Genomic DNA, 26,334 nt, shown 5'->3' with positions numbered 1-26,334 from the left:
TGCAAAACAAGTTTTTGGTAAAGCTCCAGGCAAGTGCTGTGAAACCAGATGTGGCATCATGGGCTTGGTTAAATCACATCTTATCACTTCTTTTTCTATTATATGGAAAGAAAGGGAATATATATTATACCCCCCATCTAATTTCCTGCTGTTAATAGATGCCAGGGGGTTGATCTGTTTGTTCCCTTTGAAATGTTACCTGACAGATATCAAGCAGCAAAGCACCTCTAGGATCCCTGGTCCCCTTGAAAGGCAGGCTGCAAGTGGGTGATCAGTTTTTGTTTACAGTAAAATGTGTCTGGGTAATTTGCATGGTAATTCCAGGCAGTTCCTTTGGCTTCTCTTGGAGAAAGGTGGGTGTTCTACTAACATCCTACAGAATTCTCTTTCTTCATGCTTCTCATCTCAACCTTCTTTATCTATATCAGAGATAACTTAATTGAGCAGCTGCTCCCTCCTCCTTCCTGGAATCACCCAATCTACCCTCTGTATCTGTTTGAATTTTCTGACCACTCCTTTTCCAAGTGTCTCATAATGTCTTCGGGTGTCTTGGGTGCTTCTCTCTTAGGTGCCTCTCCTGTGCAGTAAAGCTGTTTCAGGGAAGAACAACTTCCTTAAACATCAGTGTGTACTGAGTGGCTTCTTTTTGTGTTTGGTCGCAGTTTTTTCTTTCCTTGCTTTTCCTTGGGATCGTTAGGAGTGAGCTTGAGATGAGCTGCCCTCGATTTGTACTGACAGCTCATACTAACAAGGCCCTGCTTCCTCCATCACATGGCCTGTCTCATCCATATCCCCCTCCTTTTGATCCCTTCAGCAGCTTTTCACTTTAGCATTGCTTGTTGATGTTGTGTTATTGTTACAATTATTATTTCTGTTGTTATTATTATACAAGCAGAGATAGAACTTTCAGAGGATTGTACATGCTGAGAGAAAAAGGGTACGGAAAAACATAAAGGGTACAAAAAAAGAAAAAAAAATAAAAGCAAAAGCAAACCAGAGAAAGGTACAGTGACAGGATAAAGGGCCATAGCAAAAATTTTCTTCCACTGAATTAAAGATGACCCAAAAAAAGATCCTCCAGTCCTGGCAGTTTCTGAAGATTCTGCTTACTCATACATCAGTCTGAGTTCTCTCTCTTCTTCTAAAGTGCTGGTCCAAAAAACACTGCTGCCCCTTTGTTAGAGGTGTCTTAGGCAATGTTCTGTGTGGAAACAGTTCTACTTTTTCTTCTTCCCATGATACCTATTCATTCTTTAACTTTGTCTCAAAACACTGTTCCTCTAAGAGTTTGCGTACCCCTCACAGTCTTCTGGCCCTTCTTCAGAGCATGATAGGATCCTTTGGTTTCACAATCACATTTTTCTCTGGCAGACTGATTATGATGTTCCTACTCTTCAGTGATCTTGTGCCTGAAATCAGAATTAGAGGGCTGTCACTGAAAAACCTTTATTGTAAGACTTAACCTGAAACATGAGACCTGTTTGAATAGCAGTAATGAAACCTGTTTGGATAGTAATAGTGTGAAATGCAAATATGATATGCTAATCACCGGAAGAACTGTGCAGAGATGAGACAAGAGAAGGGAATTGCTTTCAGCTCAGGTTTGAAGTGCTGAGGGTGAATATCTAAATAAATGTCAGGAAGTATAGAGAGATGTTGGAAGGCTGTTCCAGATAGCAGGAACCACATGATGAAAGGCAATTATGTAATTCTAATGAAGTTATACTTTATCACAGGTGTGAACCTGACACACAAAAATGCAAAGAACTTAAACTCTTACCATATTATCACAAAAAATAAAACTGACTAAATTTTTGTTCATTATTTTAACATCTTCAAGTGTATTTATCAGGGTAAACAAAGTCTCTTCTTATGTCTAAGGACAGAAGTCAGGTTTTCATTTAAAGGACTGTGAAAAAATTTTTTCTATGCACAGCTGTAACTACCTGTAACTATCACTTTTCCCCTGCAACTTTCACTGAAGCATGTAGTAATGTCTGTTGCCAGAGAAATGCTACTGAACTTATTTGTTCAGACAGTTCTTACATTCCTAGAAAGAAGAGGAAAAAAGAAAGGCAGCAGAGATTTAAATGTTGGCACAAATCAATGCAGACTTTTAAAAGCAAGTGTATTGGGATTTTTAGCTGAGTCCAGACGTTCTGAGAGCTAGTAGAGGTATGTGAAGATAAAGGTTATTTGACCAGGTTGCCTTGTACCTGTGAAAATATATGCATCAGCCTTCTGCATCAGTGGAAATCAGAGCAGTGGAACCTGGCAATACCAAAAATCTGTAGCATTGCAGAAATGTGTGCTAGACAGTCTGAAGACTTGTGTAAGAGGCTGAATGGGCACAAGCACACTTTTGGGTAGTGCTAGGAAGTTTAAGAGGACCTGACAGAAGATTTTCACATGAAATGGTGTGAGAAGAGGAAAGGAATTAAATGCCAAGTATGATTATATGAGATTGTGAAGGGAAATGATGAACTGCTTGAAGATGTTTGCTTTCCCAAAGAGATCCAAAAGAGTACAGTAGACTTAGTTGGCAAAAGCAGGGACAAAGGCAAGGCATTTTCTAGTTCAAAACAAGAAAGAAATAAGATGAGAGCTGTCAAAAGCTCCATGCTGTTGTGTTTTGCCAGGCTAAAGCCAGCAGGTACAGCAAGTAGAGTGTGAGTGTTCTTTGTCCTCTAAATGAAATACATTTGTCAATTTAGCATCTTTAATGGATTTGCCCAGCTATGACTGGGAATTAATAACAATTTTTATGGTCACTCCACAAAAAGGAACTATTCCAGTTTCTCTCTTTACTATGCCCAATCTCTACAGCATGAGCAGAGAATGAATGTGCTTATTTTCAAAATTCAGGTTTCACTTACTGTTTAAACGAAGTCAGAAACCTTTTGAGCAAGTATAAGTATAAAATACAAAGTAAAACATGGCGCCTTGTGTCATAAAGGCTATTTTCCTCTTTATTAAGCATGAGTGGAATGCATATACAAAAACTAATAATAAGAGAGGGAAGGGAAGTTAAAATAACTTCCCTTCTAATTGCCTTCCAATTGACTAATTTGCCCTTTTAAAGCACTCTTCATCCATAGGGAGCAAAAGTACAAGGTTATGACAGAAGACAGTCCAAGATACTTTTAAAGGATTTTTGGGTATTTAGAGAAAGGGACAGAACTAAATTGAAATGTGTGGAAAAATGTAGGACATTTTCAAAATAAAGATAAGATAATAAACATATTAAGAAGGGAATTTCCATGCTGCATTCAGGCTGATCTTCCTAGAAGATGATGTTTGGGAAGCTGGAACAAAGCTAAGAACAAAGCTAGGGCCTTCATGTCATCTGCTTGGAATATGAGAATAGGATACCTGAAGAGATAATAAAAGTGAAATAACTATGAGAGAATGTAGAGGCATGTTAGTGAACATTAGAAGTCTAGCTGAGGTTGATCAAACTGTATAACTTCAGAAGACTGTGGAGCAAGACTGAAGGGGAAGAAAACACCTAACTAGATATAACACATAGGTCTTGACAGGATTTAGTTTGAATCCCGGCTGAGTGATGACCCACGAGCCAGTTGTCTGAACTCCTCTTGTATTCTGTGGGTATCTAGTCAGTACTGCTAAATGAGGGTCTCCTCAGAATCAGAAAATGGCTAAGCTTGGAAGATACCTCTGGAGAACGTATTCTCCAACCTGTCTGCTTATCAGGGTCACCTCAAGCAAATTGCAAATTGACCACACCCAGAACATCTTTGAATATTGCCAAGGTTGGAAACTCAACAACCCCTTTGGATGAAGGTGAGGCTTAGCTGCCTGCCTATCCCTGTGTCCTCTTTCCTTCCCTTACTGAGGAGAGGAGTGACATTTGTTTTCCACTAGTCCTCAGGCACCCCTCACAGTCACAAAGATGATTCTAAGATTATCAAGAGTGCCCTCAAAATTACATCAGCCCGAAGGATGCATCCCATCAGGGCCTGTGAAATGGTGTAGTTTGCCTAAATATTCAGTCAGCTGATCTGGCATGAGGAAAAAGATCTTCCTGGCTGCAAACTTCCCCAAGGTCTGCACAACCTGGTGTTCCTAAAGGCAAGACTTGGTGGTAAAGACTGATGTGAAGAAGATGCCCTGTGTCACCAGGACCTTGCACCACCCAGCAGTTGGCCCACATTTTCCTTCTTCCTTGAACCGCCTCTGTACTTAGAGAAACCCTTCTTGCTTTTGACATCCTGTACCAGATGTGATTCCAGGTAGGCTCCGCCTTTCCTAGCCATGTGTCTACATGATTGGACAATGCCTCTATGTTCCTCTCAGGCTACCTGCCCGTGCTTCCACCCTCCACGTACTTCCTTTTTGTGTCTGAGTTTAGGTAGGAGCTCCTTGTTCAAACATGCAGGCCTGTTGGCATTTTTTGCCTGAATTTGTGCTTGTTGGGATGGACTGCTTTTGCACCTGGAAGAAGTAATCCTTGCACATGAGCTAGCTTTTTTGAGCCACTCTTCCCTCCAGGGTGTTATCCCACGGGACTTCTCCAGGCAGAACCACAAAGGGGTCACATTGGCTCTCCCGAAGTATCTTCATGGAATGTAATATGGACTGAATGTCACATGCCAGAAATGCTCATGGTCTGCCAAGAATGGCACTTGGCTGTGCTCTGCATAAGTGGGGATTGCCATGTATTGTTACATGAGTCTGCATTTCCTTTGCATTCCTTACTTACCTATTCTGTTGATTGAGATAGATTTTTAGTTTTGCAGGCACGTGTCTGCTGCCAGGAAAAAATTTGTCTTGCAACTGACAACCACAAAATATTGAATCTGGGAGTTGTATTTAACTGGTGTTTGGACTTCTTTACAGCTTTAACTAGGTTTATGTGGGCAAGAATTTTCCATACATTTGGTATTATTTAAATTGCATACAATGAGAACTGCTTTTTCAGTCTTAATTAAAGAGCTGATCTCATAGCACGTTTTTTGCTTTCAGTATATAGAATAGAATAGAATAGAATAGAATTAGAATTAGAATTAGAATTAGAATTAGAATTCAGTAGAATAGTTGGAAATGAACCTACAATGATCATCTAGTCCAGCTGCCCAGATTGGATTGAATCAGGCACTGTGATTTCAGCTGCCATTAGACAGGGATGTAACATGTCTATGTCTATAAATCTCATGTAAAAAGAAAATAATAAAACTGACAAATCAATATAGACCTGGACACATTTGTGTATACAAAAGAAAGCTTTGAAAGCAAAGTTCTGTTATAAACATTTTTAAAAGTGGGCATGCAAACAAGGGAAAATACTCACCTAGCACTTCTGTGGCAGCAGAGGTATGGAATTTTGAATGTCTGTAGACATAAAATCTTGAACTTTATATTTCGTAATGTATTAACACTGAGAGAATAACCTTATGATACACCTCTGACAGGAAATATGTACTTACTCCACCAACAATTATGTTTGCCTTGCACATCACCATAGTATTGGTATTCATACCATGTTAGTATGAAATTTTCAAAAGAGAAATCTTGATATCTGTTTTAATTCAAGTGATGGAAGAGCTCCCTGGCCAGTGTTTCATGATTTTTTAGGTCCTTAAAAGAGAGGCAAACATGTACCAAAATCTAAACTATGTCTCAGAGAGGCAGATTAAAGAAAATCTGCCTTGCAGTGATTCATCGCTGGTTTTATTTCTGAGAGTTTTTAATGGCTTTTGCTCTAAGTAGTGTCACTGAAATTACTATTTTTAATACAACAGACTGCAGTATCCTGGTTGCCCCCCCGCCCCCCGCCACCATCTGATTACCCTAAGTGATGGACATATCTCGATAATAGGAACATTCTAGAATGCTGAGGCACATGGTCAAGAGATACAACTGAGGGATGTTTTTGCTATTTCCTTGTTGATTAATTCTTCCAAGTAGGGGAAAAATTTGGGATTGGGAAGAAATGAGAAGCAAGAGAAGAATAACTGTTAGAGCTGGGAAGGAGAGGAACTGAGGGGAGATTTAAGTCTGATCATTCTGTAAAATCTTAGAAGGAAGTGAACTGTTCCCTGGCAATGTAGCTTTGCGTTTAGTTTTGCACCTCTCCTGCGTGTTTGCTTTGTGTCTCCGTGGAAGACAGTTAAACTTTTTGGAACATTAAATGTAGCAGAATCTGTCTTAGTCAAATGTTAACTGACCAGTTAGCTTCTGACATTTTAATACATTATAATAATTATATAATAATTATGTTATTCATTCGCATCTTAAATGCTACGTATAGTCTTGGTTAATTGTTGCTCTCTTCCATTCTTGTCACAACATTCTCATTGGCAGGTGAAGTAGCTGTGTAATCTTGTTTGAAGGACAAGCAATGGTAAAAAGTAACGAGGAGAGAAAGCATTTTATGGCTTAGACTCTTATTTTGTTTCATTTACATTTTTAAATTAGTTCCCACTTGCCTGAGCTATTTGAAGCCCATCTGAAATATGTTTTACAGAATAATTTTATCTTGTTATTAAAAAGAATCCTTTTATCTTTTTCACGATTAATGAGGGAAGAAAGTACTATTCTGCAGGTTTTGATCATTTGCCAAATGTCTCTACTTCATTCTTCACATCAAGGAAGTTTACATCTATTTTCTAAAACTGGTGGGGTTTGGTGGCAGCTTTTCATTGGCATGCTTTTCCTGGAAAATTTAAATGTTACTGAAAATGTTGTGTCCATTAGGAAAATGAGGATACCCTAGCTGCTTACCTGTAGGTTTCTTGGCAACATGACATTTTCTTTGCAGAGAGAAAGCAAAACTTGAGAAGAGCTTTGTGGAAAGACAGCTGGCAGGCTGAAAGAGCCTCTTAAAATTGTCCTGAGATTTTTGCTTGGAAATCTCTCCCAAGATGTTGTTCATAAACTCTTAGCTTTTTCATGAACCTGGAGAGTGTGCACGTGTGTGCAGATGGGTTCATGAATGGTTTTGATAGAAATGGATTTCCATTCTCTAGAATGTTTCATATACAAGGTCTCCATTACTCTGGTAGCCTATACTTGATTTTTTTCACCCAGGAAAAGAATTACAGTCTGGGGGAGTAGCAGAAGAGAAGCAATGTGCTCTGCTTTTGTTCTCATCACCATCGTATTCTTTGTCCAAGTGTGATCTTAAAAAAAGGCAGTGGCATGGAGCACCTTCTCACCTTGCACATAAAAATTGCACATTTGAAGATCAGAATTATATTCCAGCTATAATATAAATAATTTCTTAACTCCTGTGCATAATCAGTTGGATTTGGATTTCTTCGTTTTCTTTCAGTCTGAGTTGTCAATGACTGTCTCCCAGCAGAGTAGTATTGTGCCTAGATTTCTTCTGATTATTTTACAAAGTGCTTCATAATGCAAATTAAGGAAAGTTAAAGGAAGAGCTGGCCTAACTTACTAACTCATCCTAAGGAATGTTCAATGACAGTTAATTTTTAAGCTCATCCCTTTGCAATCTCTCCTTTTTGTCTTTTATTCCAGTCCCCTCTGCTGTGCCTATGATGCATCAGGTGAGTCGTACTACCAACAGCATCACACTGTCCTGGCCTCAGCCAGACCAGCCCAATGGGATCATCCTGGATTACCAGCTACGCTACTTTGACAAGGTGAGCAAAAAGTCATACTGAGCACTTGATGTCTGGGTGGTGCACCCCTGCGTCAGAATGAACAAGGTGGAAAAAAAATGCTTCAGTTACGATGAAGGAACAAACTCTAGCAATACCGGAAGTTTGTGATAGACAAGCCATCTGACATCAGTCCATCTGCATTTCCCAACTTGGAAACATCTAGGGAAAAGGCAAATTTTAATAAAAGAGAAGACACATGTTTAAGGTTAAAAACTGCAGCTAACAATAAGTTTAGTATCAGCTGACACAGGTAACAGTGGAAGGAGCTGAAGTTTTTAAATATGTTTACTGGAATTGGATTCACTGCAAGTCTGTCATTCATTTATGAGGAGAAGTTTCATGTCCCCATTTATGCCTGGACAGACATCTCTAAGAAATTTTATGAGAAGAAATGCCCTCTTCCATTTGCTAAGTGGCAAATACCTCTTTGTGTGCTGGGATTACAGGGTGGCAAATACAAATTTGTCCTCCACTCACATGTCTTGTGACTCCTAATCCATCTGACTTGAGGGGAAGAGATGTGTGGGGCTATTCAGACAAACTCCCATTCCATATTACTGGTCTTTCACATAAATACTTTTGCAGGATTTTGCAGGGCTACTGTTTTTTAGAGGTAAAAAGGACTGCTATTTGTGAAAACTTGTGTAGCAGCTTCATGGATACAGCTTTACATGTGATCTTGCTCTGAATTCTCCTAGGAGAGTACATGAGTTTGGAGTCTATAGGAAGTGAACCACAGGACAAAGTTTTGTCTTTCATTTTTGTTTAGATTGAGAGTCTTTAGCAGAGCTTTGCAGGAAGCCCAGGCCCGGGGGAATGAAATGCAGCAGTGAGTAGTGAGAGAGGAAGTAAGGTCTGGAATAGCAGCTGTTGTTGGGAGGCTCTGTAAAGGTTCAAAGACTATTGGGTTGACATGGAAACTGTCGTGATGAGGAGAGTGAGCAGTGTAGGCAGAAGTTTCACATTCTTTTTTGGTCATTGACATTCACAGGCAGAAGATGAGGATAATTCATTGACCTTAACTAGTGAGACCAACATGGCCACGATACCAAGTCTGAGCCCAGGCAAGATCTATGCCTTCCAAGTGCGTGCTAGGACAGCAGTCGGCTACGGCCCTTACAGTGGGAAGATGTATTTCCAGACTTCAACAGGAGGTAAGTGCTGCCATTTTGTGCCAAGGTCTGCACATGATCACCTTCCACTTGCCTGTGTCCCTGACTGTATTGGCTTATCCTCTGGAGGACTGCTACCAGACACTCCTACTCAACTTGTATTTCTGTTTATAATAATTTGCATATGCAGATTTGGTCACTCAGAGAAGCTTCATGCTGTCAGAGGATATTGTTTATGCTACTGCGACTCCCCAGCCCTACTCCTTGTTGCCTCTGTGCCTCTGACCAGCAGGTGCAGTGTGCCAGTAAAAATCTCTTTAGGGGGATGTGGCAGTACACTGCACTATATACTGCTGTAGTTTGGCCCCCAGCTGTCACAGGACAGCTTACAGCTGAAAGCTCTGTGAATATCTAAAAGACAGGTGGGACATAGGACACAAAGGTAGATGGGACACAGGCATGTGTGCCTTCCAGCATGATCACCATCCTTTTGGTATGGATGAAAGGTACTCAACTATGTCACTGGCAAGCTACATTAATAGGGGACAGTGGGATTACAGCCCAGGTGTAGAGCTATCCTGTGCTTAAGTGGCTTGTCAGCTGTCAGTGGACCAGGGGAAGAGAAAGTGGATTCAGAGGGAGCACTGGCTTTTCATATGTAGGAAAGAAGGCGCTGGAGAAACACAATGACTGGTGAGCAAAGGGCTGGTAGGGCTGGAATTATGGGAGAGATCTTGGTGAGCAGAAGGGAAACTCTGCACAGTTCCTGTCCTCTGCATCCGTGTGTGTGTATGTGTGTCTTCCTTGCCAGGGGAGCGCTCGGAGATGGTGCAGGACCGACTGCCGCTGATTGTGGGCTCAGTGCTCGGGGGTCTGGCCTTCTTGGTAATTGCTGCCATTGCCATCCTTGCCATCATCTTCAAGAGGTGAATTCCTTGACCTGCTCATGTGCACTTCAGACAGTGGAACTTCCTTACACCCGCAACATAACCCCGTCCCAAGGGAAACAGCCTGATCTGCATTTATCCAGATGTCCTTGAGATGCCATTCTCTAATTAAGGAAAGATCCTGCCCCATTACTCCTATCTGGGGAGCCTCTCCTTTGGTAAACCACTCATGTGATAGAAACCACTTAGCTGATATTTGGCTAGTTAGCAATATGGACACAAGGAAAGCATTTCAAAGCTGGTACTCAAAAGGTATTTAAATGCACTGCTGTGAAGGAGGGACTGTAAATTGTATTTTAGGCAAGCACGTAGAGAATGAAACAATGTAGTGCAGAAGGACTGGTGGAATAAGTATGCATATCCAGTTATTTAGAAGGTGATAAATACCCTTTCACCAATGACCAAGAAACAAGGGCTCATTTGCTGAAGAATAAAATCTATTCAACTCCAGTGGTTCCATGGAACACTAGCTCATAAAATACAGGTTAAAGAAAGCAAATACCACTTTCCATTTTGGAAAGAATAAAGGGCATATAAAAGATTGTAGAGATAATCTGTTACAGAAAAAAAAAAGAGAGAAATTTTAAAGAGAAAAAAGTAAGAGTAACTATTTTTGTAGAGGTACAAAAGTAAACAATGGGGGTTTTGTTATTTGAAGAAAAGAAACAGTCATTACCCACTCCTTGAATTTACTGAGGTTTGAACTTAATCCCCTAGATTGTCAGTAATGGATTTCTCTGTCTTTGCTCTACTGTGCCTCTGCACAAGAGGGACTTTTTAGCTTTTTCTGCTGACGTAAAAAAAAATGTATAAACTACTTAACTTTAGAAAGTGACATCTAGTTTTAATGATTTCTTTTTTGTTCTCTTCCCTTTTCTACATTTGTTTCCTCCTCTTGTATATATTTTCTTTTAATATTTTTCTTTCTGGAAAGAAAATAATTACCAAATATTGTTATATTTGAAATGTTGCTTCCTTTTGTTGCTTTGAACTGTTAAAAATACCATTTCTTGTTACAGCTGGAAATGTGATATTCTGTGCACAACTCAATAAAGCATATATTTTTCTAAAAAAAATAAACCAAACCCAGAATAAGTTAATATTACCAAAACTGTGTTGGGGAAAGACATTAACAGCATCTGTAAATATACATATGAGGAAATATAATAAAAAATACATTCATTTGTACTTAAAGAATTATGTACAGTTAATAGACAGTTTTTCAGAAAAAGATAGCAAATTTCTATTTTAAATTTGTCCTTGATAAGAAAATAAGTTTGAAGATGCAGAAAATGAGGAACACCAGATGAAATGAGTAGTTCCATAAAAATTTGAACATCTATAAAATCAAATGCTATGACTTTTAACTTGTTTTTATAAATTGTTGGTACACATTTTTCAGGCAATATGCACTGTGAAACATCTCTTTTAGCTAATTGTTTTGTTGGCTTTTTATATGGAAAACAATGAATTTGTTAGATAACCTATAAAAAACCTGACTTTCAGGTTCAACAGCAGAGTTAGAGCTCTTAGGTATAGGCCCCCAGCAAAGCCGATTTCTTTGCACAAGAGAAAAAATTTTGAAGTTAAAACTGTATGTGGTTTTGAAAGCAGAATTTAAAGAGATAAGTCTGACAAGTAGGAATAATACAGTTAGCTGTTAGAATGTCAGAATTACTTATGTTCATAAAAAAAAGTAACATAATGTTTCATGATACTTTGCCTTCAAATGCTAATTGAATCAGCAGCTAAAAGGTCTCATGCTGAAACAGCAAAACATGAGTTGACACAAATCCATGCATACAGCATGGGGGTACTGCAGGATACTGTAGGGTTTGATTTACAATCTGGTCTAATTAATAGGATGATTGGAAACTAGCATGAAATGTACTTTTTTTTTTTTTTTAATAAACACTGCTTGGAACAAAGGAAGTAGCTTGAAAATGGCAAATAGATTTAATGCAAACAAAGAATAGAATGAAACTTCTAAAATAATTGTGTGGGAAATAAATGGTGAATCATACACATTCAGAAGGAGAATGAAATCTGAGAAATGCCTATGCTGAGAAGGACCTATGCTTACTGGAAATTAGATGCATATATGCAATAAACCTTACAATATTAAAAATCTGTTTTGATCTACACATGCAAAAGTCACATCAAGGAACAGATTTCCATCTGTTTGGCTCTGTGTGGTTGGATTTGAGTACCATACTTACGAATAGAATGGCCAAAGTAAATGCTGTTAAACAAAGCCAGGAGGAAAAATAATTGGGGGAGATCTATACATATTAAGCATTAGAGTAAATGGCTCTTAGAATGTTTTTGAAGAACTTAAAAGGCATCACAGAAGAAGGCATACATTATAATTGAGAAGAATAATTTGTTGTAATTAAATTAAATTAAAATGCAAATTTAGCCTGAATAGCAATAAAACTTCCAAGGCAGTAATGTTAAACTGTAATATTCTTTTTCAGGATAGTGTTGAAAGCCCTACCATTTGTCATTTCTGAATTGGGGGTGCCAACAGTGGTATAAAAACCACCACATAGAAAACAAGCATGCACTGGTTACCAGGAGATGGGCAGGATCTTATCATCCATCTTCTACCCCTAATTTCAAGGATTCTCTGAGCCTTGCACTGAGAAACCTACCCCAGGATTTGATGAGAGACTCTTGTGTGTGTTTTGACTTTCCTTTCCTTTGTGTCCTGCAGTAAAAGGCGAGAGACTCCATACACAGACCGCCTGCAGCAGTATATCGGTGCACGAGGTAAGTGTGTTTGAGCAACAGATGGCCAGGGCCTGTCTCTTTTCAGGACTCTTTAACACCTGTGTGTCTCAGGGTTTGATTCTGGTGATGTTTTGGGCTGTTTCCCCCACTGCAGGACTTGGAGTGAAGTATTACATTGATCCTTCAACCTATGAAGATCCCAATGAAGCCATTCGAGAATTTGCCAAGGAGATTGATGTGTCCCTCATCAAGATTGAGGAGGTCATTGGATCAGGTAGTGTGAGAATCTGCAGATTATTTAAAGTGCCTTCTTGTTCACCTTGAGATCTGGCACACTACTGGCCTGAAGTGGACCAGTGGATCCATCCAGTGTCCCAGGATATCTAAACCTTCATTTTTACCAAAATTCATTTTAACCTACTAACTCTTAGATGCTGGCTCTAAACTAAGTTTAAAACACCCTTTGAAGACTCAGAACTCCTCATTTGAACCCCAAAGATGTACTAGTCTCCAACCTAGACCAAAGACTTTGTCTTAATCTAAACGGTCCCATAACCCTATTTCCATGCATCGTCTAAAGTCATCCACAGTAGAATGCTTTAGTCCATCTGTTTAAAATCCACTGCTGTGTTTCCTTACTTGAGGTGTGTTTCTTCCCTCCCTGACAGGAGAGTTTGGAGAGGTGTGCTTTGGGCGCCTAAAACACCCAGGGAAGCGTGAATACATGGTAGCTATTAAGACCTTGAAGTCAGGTTACACAGAGGAACAGCGGCGGGAGTTCCTGAGCGAGGCCAGCATCATGGGGCAATTTGAGCATCCCAATGTCATCCACCTGGAGGGGGTGGTCACCAAGAGCCGACCAGTCATGATTGTCACAGAGTTCATGGAGAATGGATCGCTGGATTCCTTCCTCAGGGTACCACAGAGTCTCCCACAACCATTAACCTCTTTATCTCGCTGTGTGGCAGTCTCAGACCTGATAATTTTGCCTGTCCTACTTCTTCAGTCCTGTCTTCCTAAGTCCTCAGTTGCCCTCTTCAGGGGCAATAGAAGTTATAGCAAATAGCCACAGTAAGTGGTTTCATGACAACATGGTGAAAACACTCCAAGGGCTCAACAACCATATAAAATTTCAGTATTTTAGACTTCTTCAACTCCAATAATTAATGTAAACAGTACCAAATCTTTGTACACACCCTTTCAGTTGCTTATGTGCATGTTCCAAATTTTTCCTTTCTAATAATGTTTTTCAGACTTTATTTCACAGAATATTTTCTAATTTCAACATTGTAATGAAGTAATGAAACTTGCAGTTATTTTTGGATTTCAAGTTTTCTAGTAATGGAGCATAAATATGGACAATCTATGTAGTATAGCTGCTTCACTTCTCCTTTTTTACTGATTCATGTGCTCATTCAGCCACAAATGCTTTGGCAGGTACAATTTGAAGAGTACATGAGCCTATTGAGTAGAACTACATAGAAGCCATTGTGAAGCTTAGTAAAAGCAGATTTGTCTGCTCACAATCATTTAACCATCTTAGTAGTTAGTGAGGTTAGATGTAGGATGCTAAAGGGGATGTGGCCACAAGAGGAGGTTTACCTTCAGGAAAAGATCACCAATGTCTGATTTTATTTGAGATTCATTGCTTTAAGCCCACCCTCCTTTCTTATTTGTTGCCTTGAACCTTCAGATTTGGACTGAAATTAAGATGTGTGTTCTCTAACTTCATAAATCCACATTATTACCCTGCTCTTTGTTAGTCTCCCCTGTTGGCTTCATGTTCTGTGGCCATGAGAGCCTGTGTTTGCCTCCTCCCTTGCAGCAGAAGGAAGGGCAGTTCAGTGTGCTGCAGCTGGTGGGAATGCTGCGGGGCATTGCAGCCGGTATGCGCTACCTGTCAGACATGAACTATGTGCATCGTGACCTGGCAGCACGAAACATCTTGGTCAACAGTAACCTGGTGTGCAAGGTGTCAGACTTTGGGTTGTCCCGCTTCCTGGAGGATGATGCTTCCAATCCCACCTACACTGGGGGTCTGGTAAGTCACTGCTGTGGTGGGAGTTACTGTAGTGCTGACAGATAGAATTTTTTCCTGTGTTCCTCCTTGGTTTCGTGTACCTTCTCTAGTCTGTCTTAAGACCATAGAGATCCATGGAGTAGAGACTTCTGTCTTGTGGGCTATTTGTTCCAAAGCAGTAAAAATTAAAAATAACTGAGTATCTGAGCCACTCTGCTGTGTGAAGTCTCAGTGCTGTTCTTTGTGGCATGATGGTGAATAGGTCAAGCCTCACAGCCTGATGTAATTATTATCTTCCCCTTTTCATTACCTTTTTATAGCAAGGACAAAGGACTTAAGGAGAGACTGCAATCCTGTACTACCACTCTTTGAAGAAAGTGTTGGGTTTTTTCCTACAGAAAAGATAAATGGCCTTAGTGTATTTATGGGCTTACAACCAACCATCAGATGAGTTTATTGCCTATGAAGTTGTGACACCTGTCACACATACTGCAAAAGGGGTGGGAGTAAAAAAGAAGGGGATGAAAAATTCAGTCACTGAAAAGTGGAACAATTTTTAGATCTGTGTGTTTTGAAGAACCAGCATCTGAATGGTATTTCATCTTACAGGTAATACCTGTAGTTAGAGAGGTCAAGATGGAAAAGGAAATGAGTTAATGCTGGCTACTCAGTGGATCTGTCCCTAAGTGCTGCAGTTTGGCATTATTTAAATGGCTTTAGATTTCCAAATGATTGTGACTCAGGATGATTTTACTATATGCCACTTTCAAATGCTGCAAAGTAAATCTGCAAAAGTATAAAATCATGGGATTTTTAGCATCAAGGAGGCATGATTCTCTCTTTTCATTTATACTTGTCGGTAAAAGAAGGTGGAAATCTTGAACATAGTATGGATTTAAACCAGCAATGTTTCCAAGACAGAATCAATGGAACTGTCACTCTGTGCTCCAGGCTGTGTTGTGCTGCTAACATCTGATTGTTTCAGTGATGTTGTTTTCACAAGCAGTCCTTATCTCACTACATTCTGGTTGCTTTCTCTCTGCTTGCCAGGGCTGCAAAATCCCCATCCGCTGGACTGCCCCTGAAGCCATCCAGTACCGCAAGTTCACCTCTTCCAGTGATGTCTGGAGCTATGGCATTGTCATGTGGGAGGTGATGTCCTACGGTGAGAGGCCTTACTGGGACATGTCCAATCAGGATGTAAGTTTTGGAAGTGGTGAGGATGTACATCTACCTCTCTGTGCTGTATCAATTCAAGCAGAAGAAAGCCTCACACACCAAGTGATTGAAGCTCTTTTGTCTTTTATTTTCCCAGTTGTGATAAAGCTTTGTTCTTCTTTTCTTGCAGGTAATTAATGCCATTGACCAGGATTATCGCCTGCCACCACCCCCAGACTGCCCAACTGTTTTGCATCTGCTGATGCTTGACTGCTGGCAGAAGGAGAGAGTCCAGAGACCCAAATTTGAGCAAATAGTCAGTGCTCTGGATAAAATGATTCGCAAGCCATCAGCCCTGAAAGCCATTGGCACTGGGACCAGCAGGTGAGATGGGGATTTAATGCAAAATAGTAGGACTTGTCTCTCAGTAGGCATCATGAGGAAAGGGAAGCCAGAAATCAGGCTATATAGTTTTTTTTCTAACTCTGTCATTTGAGACTGGGAACAAACAGGAAGTGGAAAAAAAGAGAGGAAGCAGGTTGGAAGAGCTGTATATCCTGATTCAGTTAATGAGGAGGTCTGAGTGCTGAATGTGACAGGCGATAAATCTCGATGAGTTGCACTGAGGATGAATGACTGAGGTATCATAAGGAATGAAGGGAGGGACACATATGGGTGCAGCAGCACAAGATATTCTGTGATCTCACCATATTGTGTGACCACAAGAGATGATGAAGAAAAAGAAGGCCTTAGCTTAAGGAGGGAAGGAAGTCTCTACATAAGAATAATTAGAACTGCAGCTTACATCCCATATTTTCCCAACTGCATTTTGCAGTCTGATGGAACGAGAGGCAGGAGGTCAGCAAAGAAGAAGTCTCTGGAGGGATAAACGGTGCCAAGGTTAGTTGGCTGCTGGGCTGATGACGAAATTACATCCTGCTGGCCTGGAGGGGTTTTCCCTGTTGTTATAAATCTTGTCTCAGTGGAATGTACTCCACAGCTGGGGGAGGGGAAAAGTATCTAGTGATGCCCAGTTTACTAAAAGCAGCACATAAAGAGTGTTAAAACTCTGGGACAGGTTCAAATGATGAGGAAAAGAGCAAATACCATATGTAAACAGTCATCTCTTCAGCCTTTTAGTGCAATTCTTTTATCTGGTGGGTGTTGGAGCTGAAACAACGCACTCATTGTCTCATAGGTCATTATCTGACCAAAAGAGAACATTTAGGAGAGGAAGACCTAGTCACAAAGGTAAAAAAGGTGTATATGGTCTCTTTCAGAAACCTTCTTACTGCAGTTCATTGCCCAGCTAATAGGTCTAAGCCAAGAAAGTGTGGAAGGATCTTGGGCAACAAGAAGAGAATATGTCTGAGAGAGTATGGGCAATGGGAAGGGAGAATCAATTCCTTGAGTTGGTTGATTGTTTTCAGGCACAAAAAGGGACACTGTAAGTCTAGAAACAGCACATCAAGGCAGGACTTTAGGAGCCAGGGCATGAAGAACAAATGTCATTGTTCTTCATTCTGTCCTCTTCGGAGGCTGCATTCTCTCCCTCTCATAATTCTTATTTTACTAGTGTGCTCATCTGATGCCGATAGCTTGGGTTTTAGAACCTGCCTCTTTTGCAGACCATCTCAGCCTCTCCTGAGCAACTGTCCTCCAGATTTCCCTTCCCTTAGCAATGCCCATGAATGGTTGGATGCTATCAAGATGGGCCGCTACAAGGAGAATTTTGACCAGGCTGGTCTGGCTACATTTGATGTCATATCACGCATGACTCTCGAGTAAGTAACAGAGCAGAGAGCAACAGTTACCAGACACTCAGTTTTCCTTGCAGTAAGTGAAAGCAGTCTGAGAAATTTGCTATATGGAAAATACATACACATGAAAAAGGAGAGGGATGCCAAAGCAAAGTAGCTACTGTTCCTTGCATGTAACTAGGGCCTCTGGACAGCATCCATGGTATGATACACTTGTAATCTGTATCTATAAGCACTGATTCTGATCCAGTGTGCATCAGAAAATGTGTTGTCAGTGTTGCAGAGAGCCTGTTATATCAGACTCTTCATGACAGCTAGCACAGATAATAACAAGCACTTCTAAGCAGATGTGTGGAACCAGCCACACCATATACTGGGTTGAAGTGTTATGTAAAAGACAGGATCCAGGAAAACAAACATTCTTGGAATCATAGAATGGTTTGGGTTGGAACGGACTTTTAAAGATCATCCAGTCCAACACCCCTGCCTTAAGCAGGGACATCTTTCACTAGATGATGTTGCTCACAGCTCTGACCAACCTGATCTTGAATGCTTACAGGGATGGGACATCCACAACTTCTCCTGGCAACCTGTTTCCGTGTCCCACCACCCTTCTTTATTTCCACTCTAAACCTACCCTCTTTTTGTTTCAAACCACTGCCCCTTATTCTGTTACCATAGGGCCTGGTAAGAAGTCATTCTCCATCTTTCTTGTAAGCCCCCTTTATATATTGAGAAAGTTCTTTCTGGAGCCTTCTCTTCTGGCTGAAAAACTCCAACACTCTTTTTTTCTGTAGAGGATCAGCCTTCTGATCCTTTTCATGGCCCAATTGCACTGCTTCTTTTTGTGCCTACCAAGTTCTGCCAACACCCCCTCCACCCACACATATTTGTCAAGCAAAAGCAGAAGCCTCGTCAGCTGTTTCTCAGGCACAGATAAGCACACACACACATATCCATACACATTTATTTGCATCTACAGCAAAATGGACTGAGACTGTTCAGAGCAAGAAGTTCATTTTAACAACTTCTGTGTCCTCTGTTGTTTTGCAGAGATATCCAGCGTATTGGAATCACCCTTGTTGGTCACCAGAAGAAGATTCTAAACAGCATCCAGCTCATGCGAGTCCATTTGAATCAACTTGAACCAGTTGAAGTGTGATGTTTACATCATCCTCATTCCACTAGTTTCAAACTCTGGAAAGGTTCTGGGGGAATTCAGAGGGATTTTCAATGTAAGAAAAAGATGTCAGTATGCTACTTGAAGACTTAACGCACCCAGAGAGTGCACACTATGTGTCCTGTTCCATGAACAAAAACCAAGCCTTGCCGTGATTTGAAAGCAGACCTGAATGACTGGTGACAGTTACATGTGGCTGATGTCATACATTGGGAATGGGTTTGGGGAGGGAAGGTTATAGTAACACGGGGTGGAGATGGAATAATGGCTTGGACAGATTACAAGCACCTGCTGCCTATTGTCTGCCAACAAAAGGTATCTGACAACTTTTACAAAGTCATCAGCAGGCTTTATTTATGGCTGAGAGCCCAGCAAAGCTGCAAAGACATAATAAAGGCAACAAAAAATTAGGTTTTTTTTTTCAGAAGAATGCCATCATGGTGTGAAAGATTATTCCTCAGATGGAGATGAACATCAGGTTATCACTTGGTGTGCCAGCTCAGTTTGGAACTGAAGTTCCAGCTAGTGCACAGCATGTGGTAAGCAAAAACAGATGTCACCTGGTACACAGGTTCAGAGTAAAGAATCGAAATTCAATGCTATTTTGTGTGCAGTTCTTGGGTCTGCTCCATAATGGGAATTGCTAATCTTTTGTGCTGACGTGAGGAACAGTCCATCTATATTTATGGGACTGCAACAGAATAAACAACAATTCCTAAAATCCCTCCTGCAAGACCTGCAAGTGAAGGGGGAAACAAACAGGTTCTGGTTCTCACAAGCCCATTCTTGTGAGGAAAGGCGTAACCTGTGATACACAGAAATCCTGAGTACCCAGATCTTGGGTTTTGTTTTCTTCTGAACCCCTTACAATGAAAAGCAGAATGAAAAAATTCTGAAACCCTTTGCTGCTGAAAAATACTTCCTCTTTTTCTCACCCTAGCCATTAGGCACAGAATATTTTTTTGAAGAAAATGCAGACATGCAGTAGTCAACTTCAGACAGACCATTGGAATGGGTGAGGTGAAACTCTTTCATGAGTTTTTGTCAAGAGTGATCAGGGAATGATACCAGTCCCATAAGTCACTTCAGTCCTTAAAAAAGGGCTAACAATGTTCTTGGGTTCAACGATGCTGATCCCAAGGCACATGAGAGTGACCAGAATGGCAGAGCTTATGTATCCCTTCAGGCAGACTAGTACCTGTTTCTGGGGAAATCAGCTTCAAGAAGGAGCAGAGCTTTGGGGCTGTATCTCTCTATGTATCCCAATGAAGTTGAGCTTGAGAGGAAAATTCATAAACTATACACTTGTCTACCTCATTAATATGTAGGAAGGGAAATGGAAATGGCCCAGGTAAACAAGACCCCAGTTATGATACCCTCTGTGTGTCTAGAGAGGAAATAACCTCAAGTGTTCTGATCTGTGTTCATCTGTTCGCTTACTGTGAACTAGACATGAATCTCATGTACTTCTCCAGCTGTCAAGAACATCACAACTTCTTCACATACTGCTCCTGTATGGATTTAAAGATTCCCCCAACAATTGAAGATCAAGAAGCCACATTTAAGAGTTTTTGAAGAGTCCAATAAAATGATGAGAGGTGCTCCAGAGTAGTTGCACTCAAATAGCCAATGCAGTTCAGACTCTTTGTTAAAGCATTAGAGTAATGTTATTTTAATTTTTTTTTAGCTGAAGAGGGAGAACAGAAGTGCATTTTTCAAGATATAAAAAAGTCAATACAAAAACAATAAAAGGAAACATGAATAAAACATTCATGACAGTACAAAGAGAGTGTGAAGATTTAAAAAACACCCAAATCACTTCCAGCTAGAGTCCAACCTAGAAAATCTCAGTCTGTGCTTTTTAAGGGATTTCTGGAAACTTGTAATACTCACACATCCAGTCACATGTATGCTGACTGACTGTCAGCTCCACCCACGACATCTGAGACAGAACAAGTGTTGTCCTCCTCAGAAAGCATATTGAGCACAAGATGTTGAGGGGAATCTGTGGTCTCTAGCACCTTCCATATATATTCACCAGAGGACAACAGTGCATGTATGCATCTTCATATATGAGTGTATTCTAGACGTTCTGTGGGCCATTTGGGGAAACTAGGCAGCCTTTCTTTTCCATGCCTTGAGTAGTCAGGATTACTGGAGAGATTAGCAACCTAGATAGAATTCTATGGCCTCTTTTCAGCCTAGTAGAAACTTACATGCAGAAAAAACATTTTCTTGCTCTCTGTGTGAGATAGGAAATTAAATGGGAGCCTGAATTCTGTTGTGTTAACAATGAAACTTAGAACTGCACAAGGAGCAGACTTGGCATCACATTTGAGTGCAAATGAATAACTTCTGTAAGAAGTGTCTCCATTCTCTTTATTCCCAGTGTGTTCCCAGTTTTCAGGCAGTTATTCTCTTGCACAGTTTGGGATGCAAAGGTTCTCAAGTTGCAATGCAGCTTGTGTCATTTGCCATCATGTCACTCCTTAACTGTGCAACCATGGAGGAAGGACAGTCATGGCAAAAGCATCAGAAATACTCTGATCTTACTTTTCTCAATCATCTGAAACCAGAAATTCTACATTCTGTTTCCACAGTCATCTGAGATGTCCTGCAGTACATGAGCAGCCCTAACAGGTAGGCATGGAAATGAGGAGGGAAAGCAGTGAGCTCACCTAGGCATCTGGTATCTGCCCTCCACCAGAAGAGTGAGAAACAGTGCTGAAAATGTCTTACAGAGCTTTGCCAGAGAAGCAATGGGAGACTAACAAGTTATTGCCCACCTTCACTCCATACAATTTCTACAGCAGGCAGTGTACAAGAGTAATGAATTACATAAATGCACAGGGATCGGTGGACAGACCTTCTTAAGGGAGTTATGCATTTGTATGAAAGCTCAGAAGAGTCATACCTATAGCTAGAAAGAATATATTTCAAAGATTAAATGTCTTTTGTGCTTGAACACCAACTTTTCACTGTCTGGAAACAGGAAGAAACTTCACCTTAAGGCAAGCTGTTTTGTAATTATTCTTGATGAGGTTCCTTGAACCTGTCTTTTTGGTGTCTGTTGCTGGACAGCCTCCCAGACAGATAATTGGATCTGCACCAGAATGTCAGTTAATACGCTGTGCTGCCAGAGAGCACATCGGGCAAGCAAGTTCCCACCTATGCTGCTTTGGCAGCCAAGTGAAATTCTCAGCCAGGAACTACATGCCTGTGCACTCCTGCCTCGTTAAGCCATGGCATGTTTCTGCCAGAAGCAGGCCCTGCTCACCAGAGTGTTCAAAGACAAGCACGTAAGCTAAGATTTTTGCTTCCATGCCTGAAATGATTTTAATGAAAGGCTCAATGACAGTGTGACTTAAACAGTGATTTCTGTGCTTTGCACCCAAGTAGCTTCAATGCATGTGCGGGTGAAATGGCTGAAGTCCCTGATTTCTTGTTTGCTTATTTGTTTTTTTTTTTTTTAATTGAAGTGTGTAATCTTAGTCCATGCTTTGACAACACTGTATTAGGGCTAATTTAGGGAACACAAGCTGCTCAGTGGAGAGAAATGCTGAAAGTGTCTGTTTAGCACAAATATATTCAGCACCTAGGGCTATCTAGAAAGAAAGAGACCGCTGTAGCTGGTCCCAGACATAATTCATATGTTATGAAGCTGAATGAAAGCTGTGGGTATGGTGGGAAACAATGAACACCACCAAGGAACTTGGCTTTACTAAACAAACAAGGGTAGAGCTGTCCCTACCACTGGATCTTCCTAGGTCATTATTCCAGCCAACACGTCTACCTGAGGGCAATTCCGAGTGAAGGTAACCAGCTTGAATCCATTCTGCTTTTGGCACATTTTCTCACCAGTTGGCTACACAATTCTTCTCCATGAAGAATTCATGTCTCCTGCATGAAGCTCATGTCTCCTACACCTAGAGATGCAGCTAGGCAGTAGATTTGGGTTCAGGACAATAGTGATAAATTCTCTTCCGGAACCCAGGTAATGCTAGAGGGGCAATGTAATCAGCTGATCCCATGTGTTGCGTGTTAACTACGATTCATGAGTACCAGGCATCCAGAGGATTGCAGATCACACATAAATTTGAATCTTTGGATATCATTAAAAGACAGCATGGAAGAGCAAACCTCATTGCTCTACCTAAAAGCTAGTCTAGTCCTTCACTCTTCAAACCTATATGGAAAAAATGGCACCTCTCTCAGAATTTACGTTTTGTTGTGGCATTCAAGGTCATTGTTCTCTTTGTGTAAAGCTGTTCCAGTTCAGTGTTGCTGAAAGGGTGCGCTGAGCTAATGAAAAGCCACTGTGTCTTCTAGACTTTGTGGAGCTGTAACTAGGACTTGTTCAGAGATGAATCACTCCCCCTGGTGTGCTGAAATGCAGAACTGAAGTGTCCCGGTGTGCTGTAGTACAGAACTGCCTTCAAAAAGCCTGGGAGCTTAGCTATTTCATTTCCCTTTCCCAGGTGATGAGAAAACTCTTTTCCTGAAATATTGTCAGTTGAAACATGCAGTTTCATGAAAACATTCTGACACTTCCTTCTGGTTTCTTCCATGACCTCTTTTCCTCAAACAAACAGAGTAACATGGTCTTTTACTCAAGTGCTGCAAGAGCAAGTCACAAGTATGAGTGCCATCGTTGACATCCGTGCCCCAAATAGTTAATAGTTTGGCCTGTTATTTATGTCTCTTACACAAGACCAAGTGTGCTTAGCTGACAGTGATAAAGCTGTTTGCTTCTGAAAATTAATTCCTTAAATTCAGGCCATGCTAAGTAAGGTTGATTTTTTTCCAGTTTACAATGACACTAGAAACCACACAGGCTGCTGGCTACAACTGGAATTTGAGTTACATCTCATCGCATTTTGGACACTTTAAGTCAAACTTACTACCGCCTATGCATTTGGACAGCTGGAACAGATTGATCATTTTAAGCAATTCTGTTGCTGAGATCAGACTCTTGCCCTCTTTGAACCATACTAACTCTGCAAGTGAACAGGAGATTAAAAATAAAAAATCATATTTATTCAGGGAAGTCACCTAGTTGGACAGATAGAAATGACAAGGCACTATCTGAAATTTGCTATTTAAAAATAGATCTATTCATGTTGCTCTGTTAGAAAAGACAGTAATTATAATGTGCCTTACTGTCTCTACGATTAAGGTAGAAGAGGGAACATTGATCTTTACTGTCCAGGACAGTACATTTCACCTCTTCACCCACTGTTGAGTTTAACTTACATTTGACTGGAGACTGTTTGCTAGAAAGGCATCTAATCTTGGTTAGTTCAGGAATAATGAATCTACAAGATACCTTGGACTTTTTTTCCCATGGCTGTGATAATTTTTAATTGCAGTTTGCCTGGCACTTTTTGTTTACTACCCAATTTGGATAGAGATGTTTGTAATCTGATACTTCTGCATTTTCCACCATCATTGGGTCACACACTTGCTTCTTTATATTCTAAAAAAAGGAAATATTTACATGTCTCCCTGTCACACATCCTGTTTGGTCCTCCCAACTTTGTTATGGTTCTCTTCTTCATCTCATCTTCTGCCTTCCTTTCTAAGAAGAGAATATGAAGAAGAGGCAGAACCAGTCTCCCTAATACTCTACATGGACAGGAAACCAGCCTCTCACACTGACTGTTCACTACTTATTCACCCGCAGATCACAGTAAGCCTTTCACAATTGAGTTCTTTGACTCAATCAGGACACTCTGATCCTTCTGACGTAAATGTTTTTTTTTAGAAAACTCATTCTATGTAGATAGAAAGTGCACTCTTTTTTTTTTTTTTCCCAGCTGTCAAGGACTACCCTTAGAGAAGAGTTTTCAAAAAATGGATCTTAGATCATTTTACAATGCTAAGCAGTTTTTAATCAGTATTTTCAATCTAACAGACCATAAAATGATCCACAAGTCAAGCCTGGACTACCGAAGACCAATTTTATGGGAATTATGCTATCCAAATCTCAAAGTAAGTATTCGCAAGAACCGCCTGAATTAAGGAAAATATATCAGTGTCTGTCACTTCCTCCCTAGACACAGTTTTCCCTTGCTTGTTCAGCACCTCATCAGAAAAATAGTGCATCTAGCTGTTCCTGGGTTGTAAGCCCTTCTTAAATACAATAAGGAATGAACCTGTGACTTCAATTTGGTGAAACTCCAAGGGCAGAGGAATTATAAATTCTGGGGCATATTGCTCTAGCATTTTTTTATTACAGCCAGGAATTTACCAGAATAAAATGTCTAAAAATGAAAATCATCCAGAACTTCTGAATCCCTAATGGCTCTGTCAAAGGTAGGCCTTACCACCTCACCTACCAAATGCTAGTTTGTGACTGCTGGTTTGTATCCTATTAATCTTTTCCATTTCTGCTTTGAGAGAGTGCTGATAGGTCTCCTACAAGGTACAGCCAGAGCAAAGCTAGATGAGATAATCTCTAGGTCACATATGTGTGATCTGATGGGTAAGCATAGCAGCAATATCCTAGGGTCTAAAATAACTCAGTTAAGAAATTCTTAAACTACATCCTCTCTGAAACTGAAATAGATTAGCTGGAGCAACTATGGATCATAGGCTGAGGCATTTAGGTGTTCAAATCTTTTAGTGCATCTGGATGGCCACGCTGTAAAATTATCCTGTCATTTGTTACAAAACTGACTGTGCTGTTGGATTGCACAGGGCTGTCATGTGTGAGTTTCATCTTGATGATTGTCCATACATCATTTGGGATCTGTGATGCCATTCACACAGGAATGGAGCATGTGAATTACCAAGCCTTTTAAGCTGATGATAGATATAAAAAATAACATACACCCCTTCCAGTCTTTTCTACAAATTGATCTATCGTAGTCAAGATCCCACAATACCTAACTACTCTTGAGTTCTTAAGCAATTGTATCCATGATGTCCTAGTCATCAATCTCCCCTGTTTTTACATTTTTTGGCATACCAAGTCAGGTCAAGGATCAATTCCTGGATCTCCTCTGTCTCATTTAATCATCTGCTTAGATGGTGGCATAGGTAAAAAAGAAGTATAGATTTATCCCTAATCCATTAATGTAAACTTAAGAACTAATTTCATTTTCTTCAAGTTTGTAGTGTACCAGTGCCTGAGACTGAATATTTTTCACCATGAGGTTGAAAAATACCATTCAAATGATCCAGAGGGAGAGCTCTGTGTCAACAAATGTCTCCATTTACACACCACCACTTCATTTGAAATTCCCACAACAACATTCCAGAATTATTTGCTGAAGGCAAAAAGAGTAAAGGAATCTAGGGGGGGTTGCCTGAAAGAGAGACAAAATGCTTTCTGACAAGAATTAAGTCATAGCAGAGAGTAAAGACTGAGCAAATGAAAGATTTATGTTCTTCAGAGGAGAAGGTGAAGGGAGTAAGAACTTAAGAGACTGAGCAAATACATAAGACACAAACAAGCAAACCCATAAAGAATTTTAAAGTAAGAAACTCCTTTAGACGTAGAGCCTAAGAATGACTGAAAATGCAGCAAATCTAGATTTTACAACATCTCTAGGCAACCTGCTCCTGTGCTTTATCGCCCTCCCAGTAAAATACATTTCCTGATGGAACATGCTGTCCTTTAGTTCATGCTGATTGCTTTTTTTTTTTTCTGTCACTGGACACCACTGAAAGAGCCTGTCCAGATCTGCCTTCTTTAAACACTCTCTTCAGACTTCTGTACATGTTGGATAGTCCCAGGTCTCCCTGCCTCATCTCATAGGACAGAAACTCCACTC

The 26,334-nt window shown here is 40.4% G+C and overlaps 1 protein-coding gene across 9 annotated transcripts in view; it reads left to right on the top strand.

The window, feature by feature from the left end:
- EPHB6 (EPH receptor B6) overlaps positions 1-19,158 on the top strand; it is a 67,151-nt gene extending 47,993 nt beyond the window's left edge. For all 9 annotated transcript variants that reach the window (XM_053935299.1, XM_053935301.1, XM_053935298.1 and 6 more), the window contains 11 exons: positions 7,501-7,625; positions 8,638-8,800; positions 9,570-9,684; positions 12,422-12,477; positions 12,593-12,712; positions 13,107-13,354; positions 14,264-14,479; positions 15,509-15,658; positions 15,807-16,000; positions 17,245-17,400; positions 18,430-19,158. In XM_053935299.1, coding sequence (XP_053791274.1) covers positions 7,501-7,625; positions 8,638-8,800; positions 9,570-9,684; positions 12,422-12,477; positions 12,593-12,712; positions 13,107-13,354; positions 14,264-14,479; positions 15,509-15,658; positions 15,807-16,000; positions 17,245-17,400; positions 18,430-18,538 — 1,652 coding nt within the window. In that variant the 3' untranslated portion in view covers positions 18,539-19,158. The remainder of the gene's footprint in view (positions 1-7,500; positions 7,626-8,637; positions 8,801-9,569; positions 9,685-12,421; positions 12,478-12,592; positions 12,713-13,106; positions 13,355-14,263; positions 14,480-15,508; positions 15,659-15,806; positions 16,001-17,244; positions 17,401-18,429) is intronic.
- Positions 19,159-26,334: the final 7,176 nt, after the last annotated feature.

This window comes from Vidua chalybeata, chromosome 2 (assembly GCF_026979565.1).
Source record: "Vidua chalybeata isolate OUT-0048 chromosome 2, bVidCha1 merged haplotype, whole genome shotgun sequence".
Taxonomy (NCBI): Eukaryota; Metazoa; Chordata; class Aves; order Passeriformes; family Viduidae; genus Vidua; species Vidua chalybeata.
The sequence above is the reverse complement of the archived record's forward strand: the minus strand, read 5'-3'. Positions and strand labels throughout refer to the sequence as shown.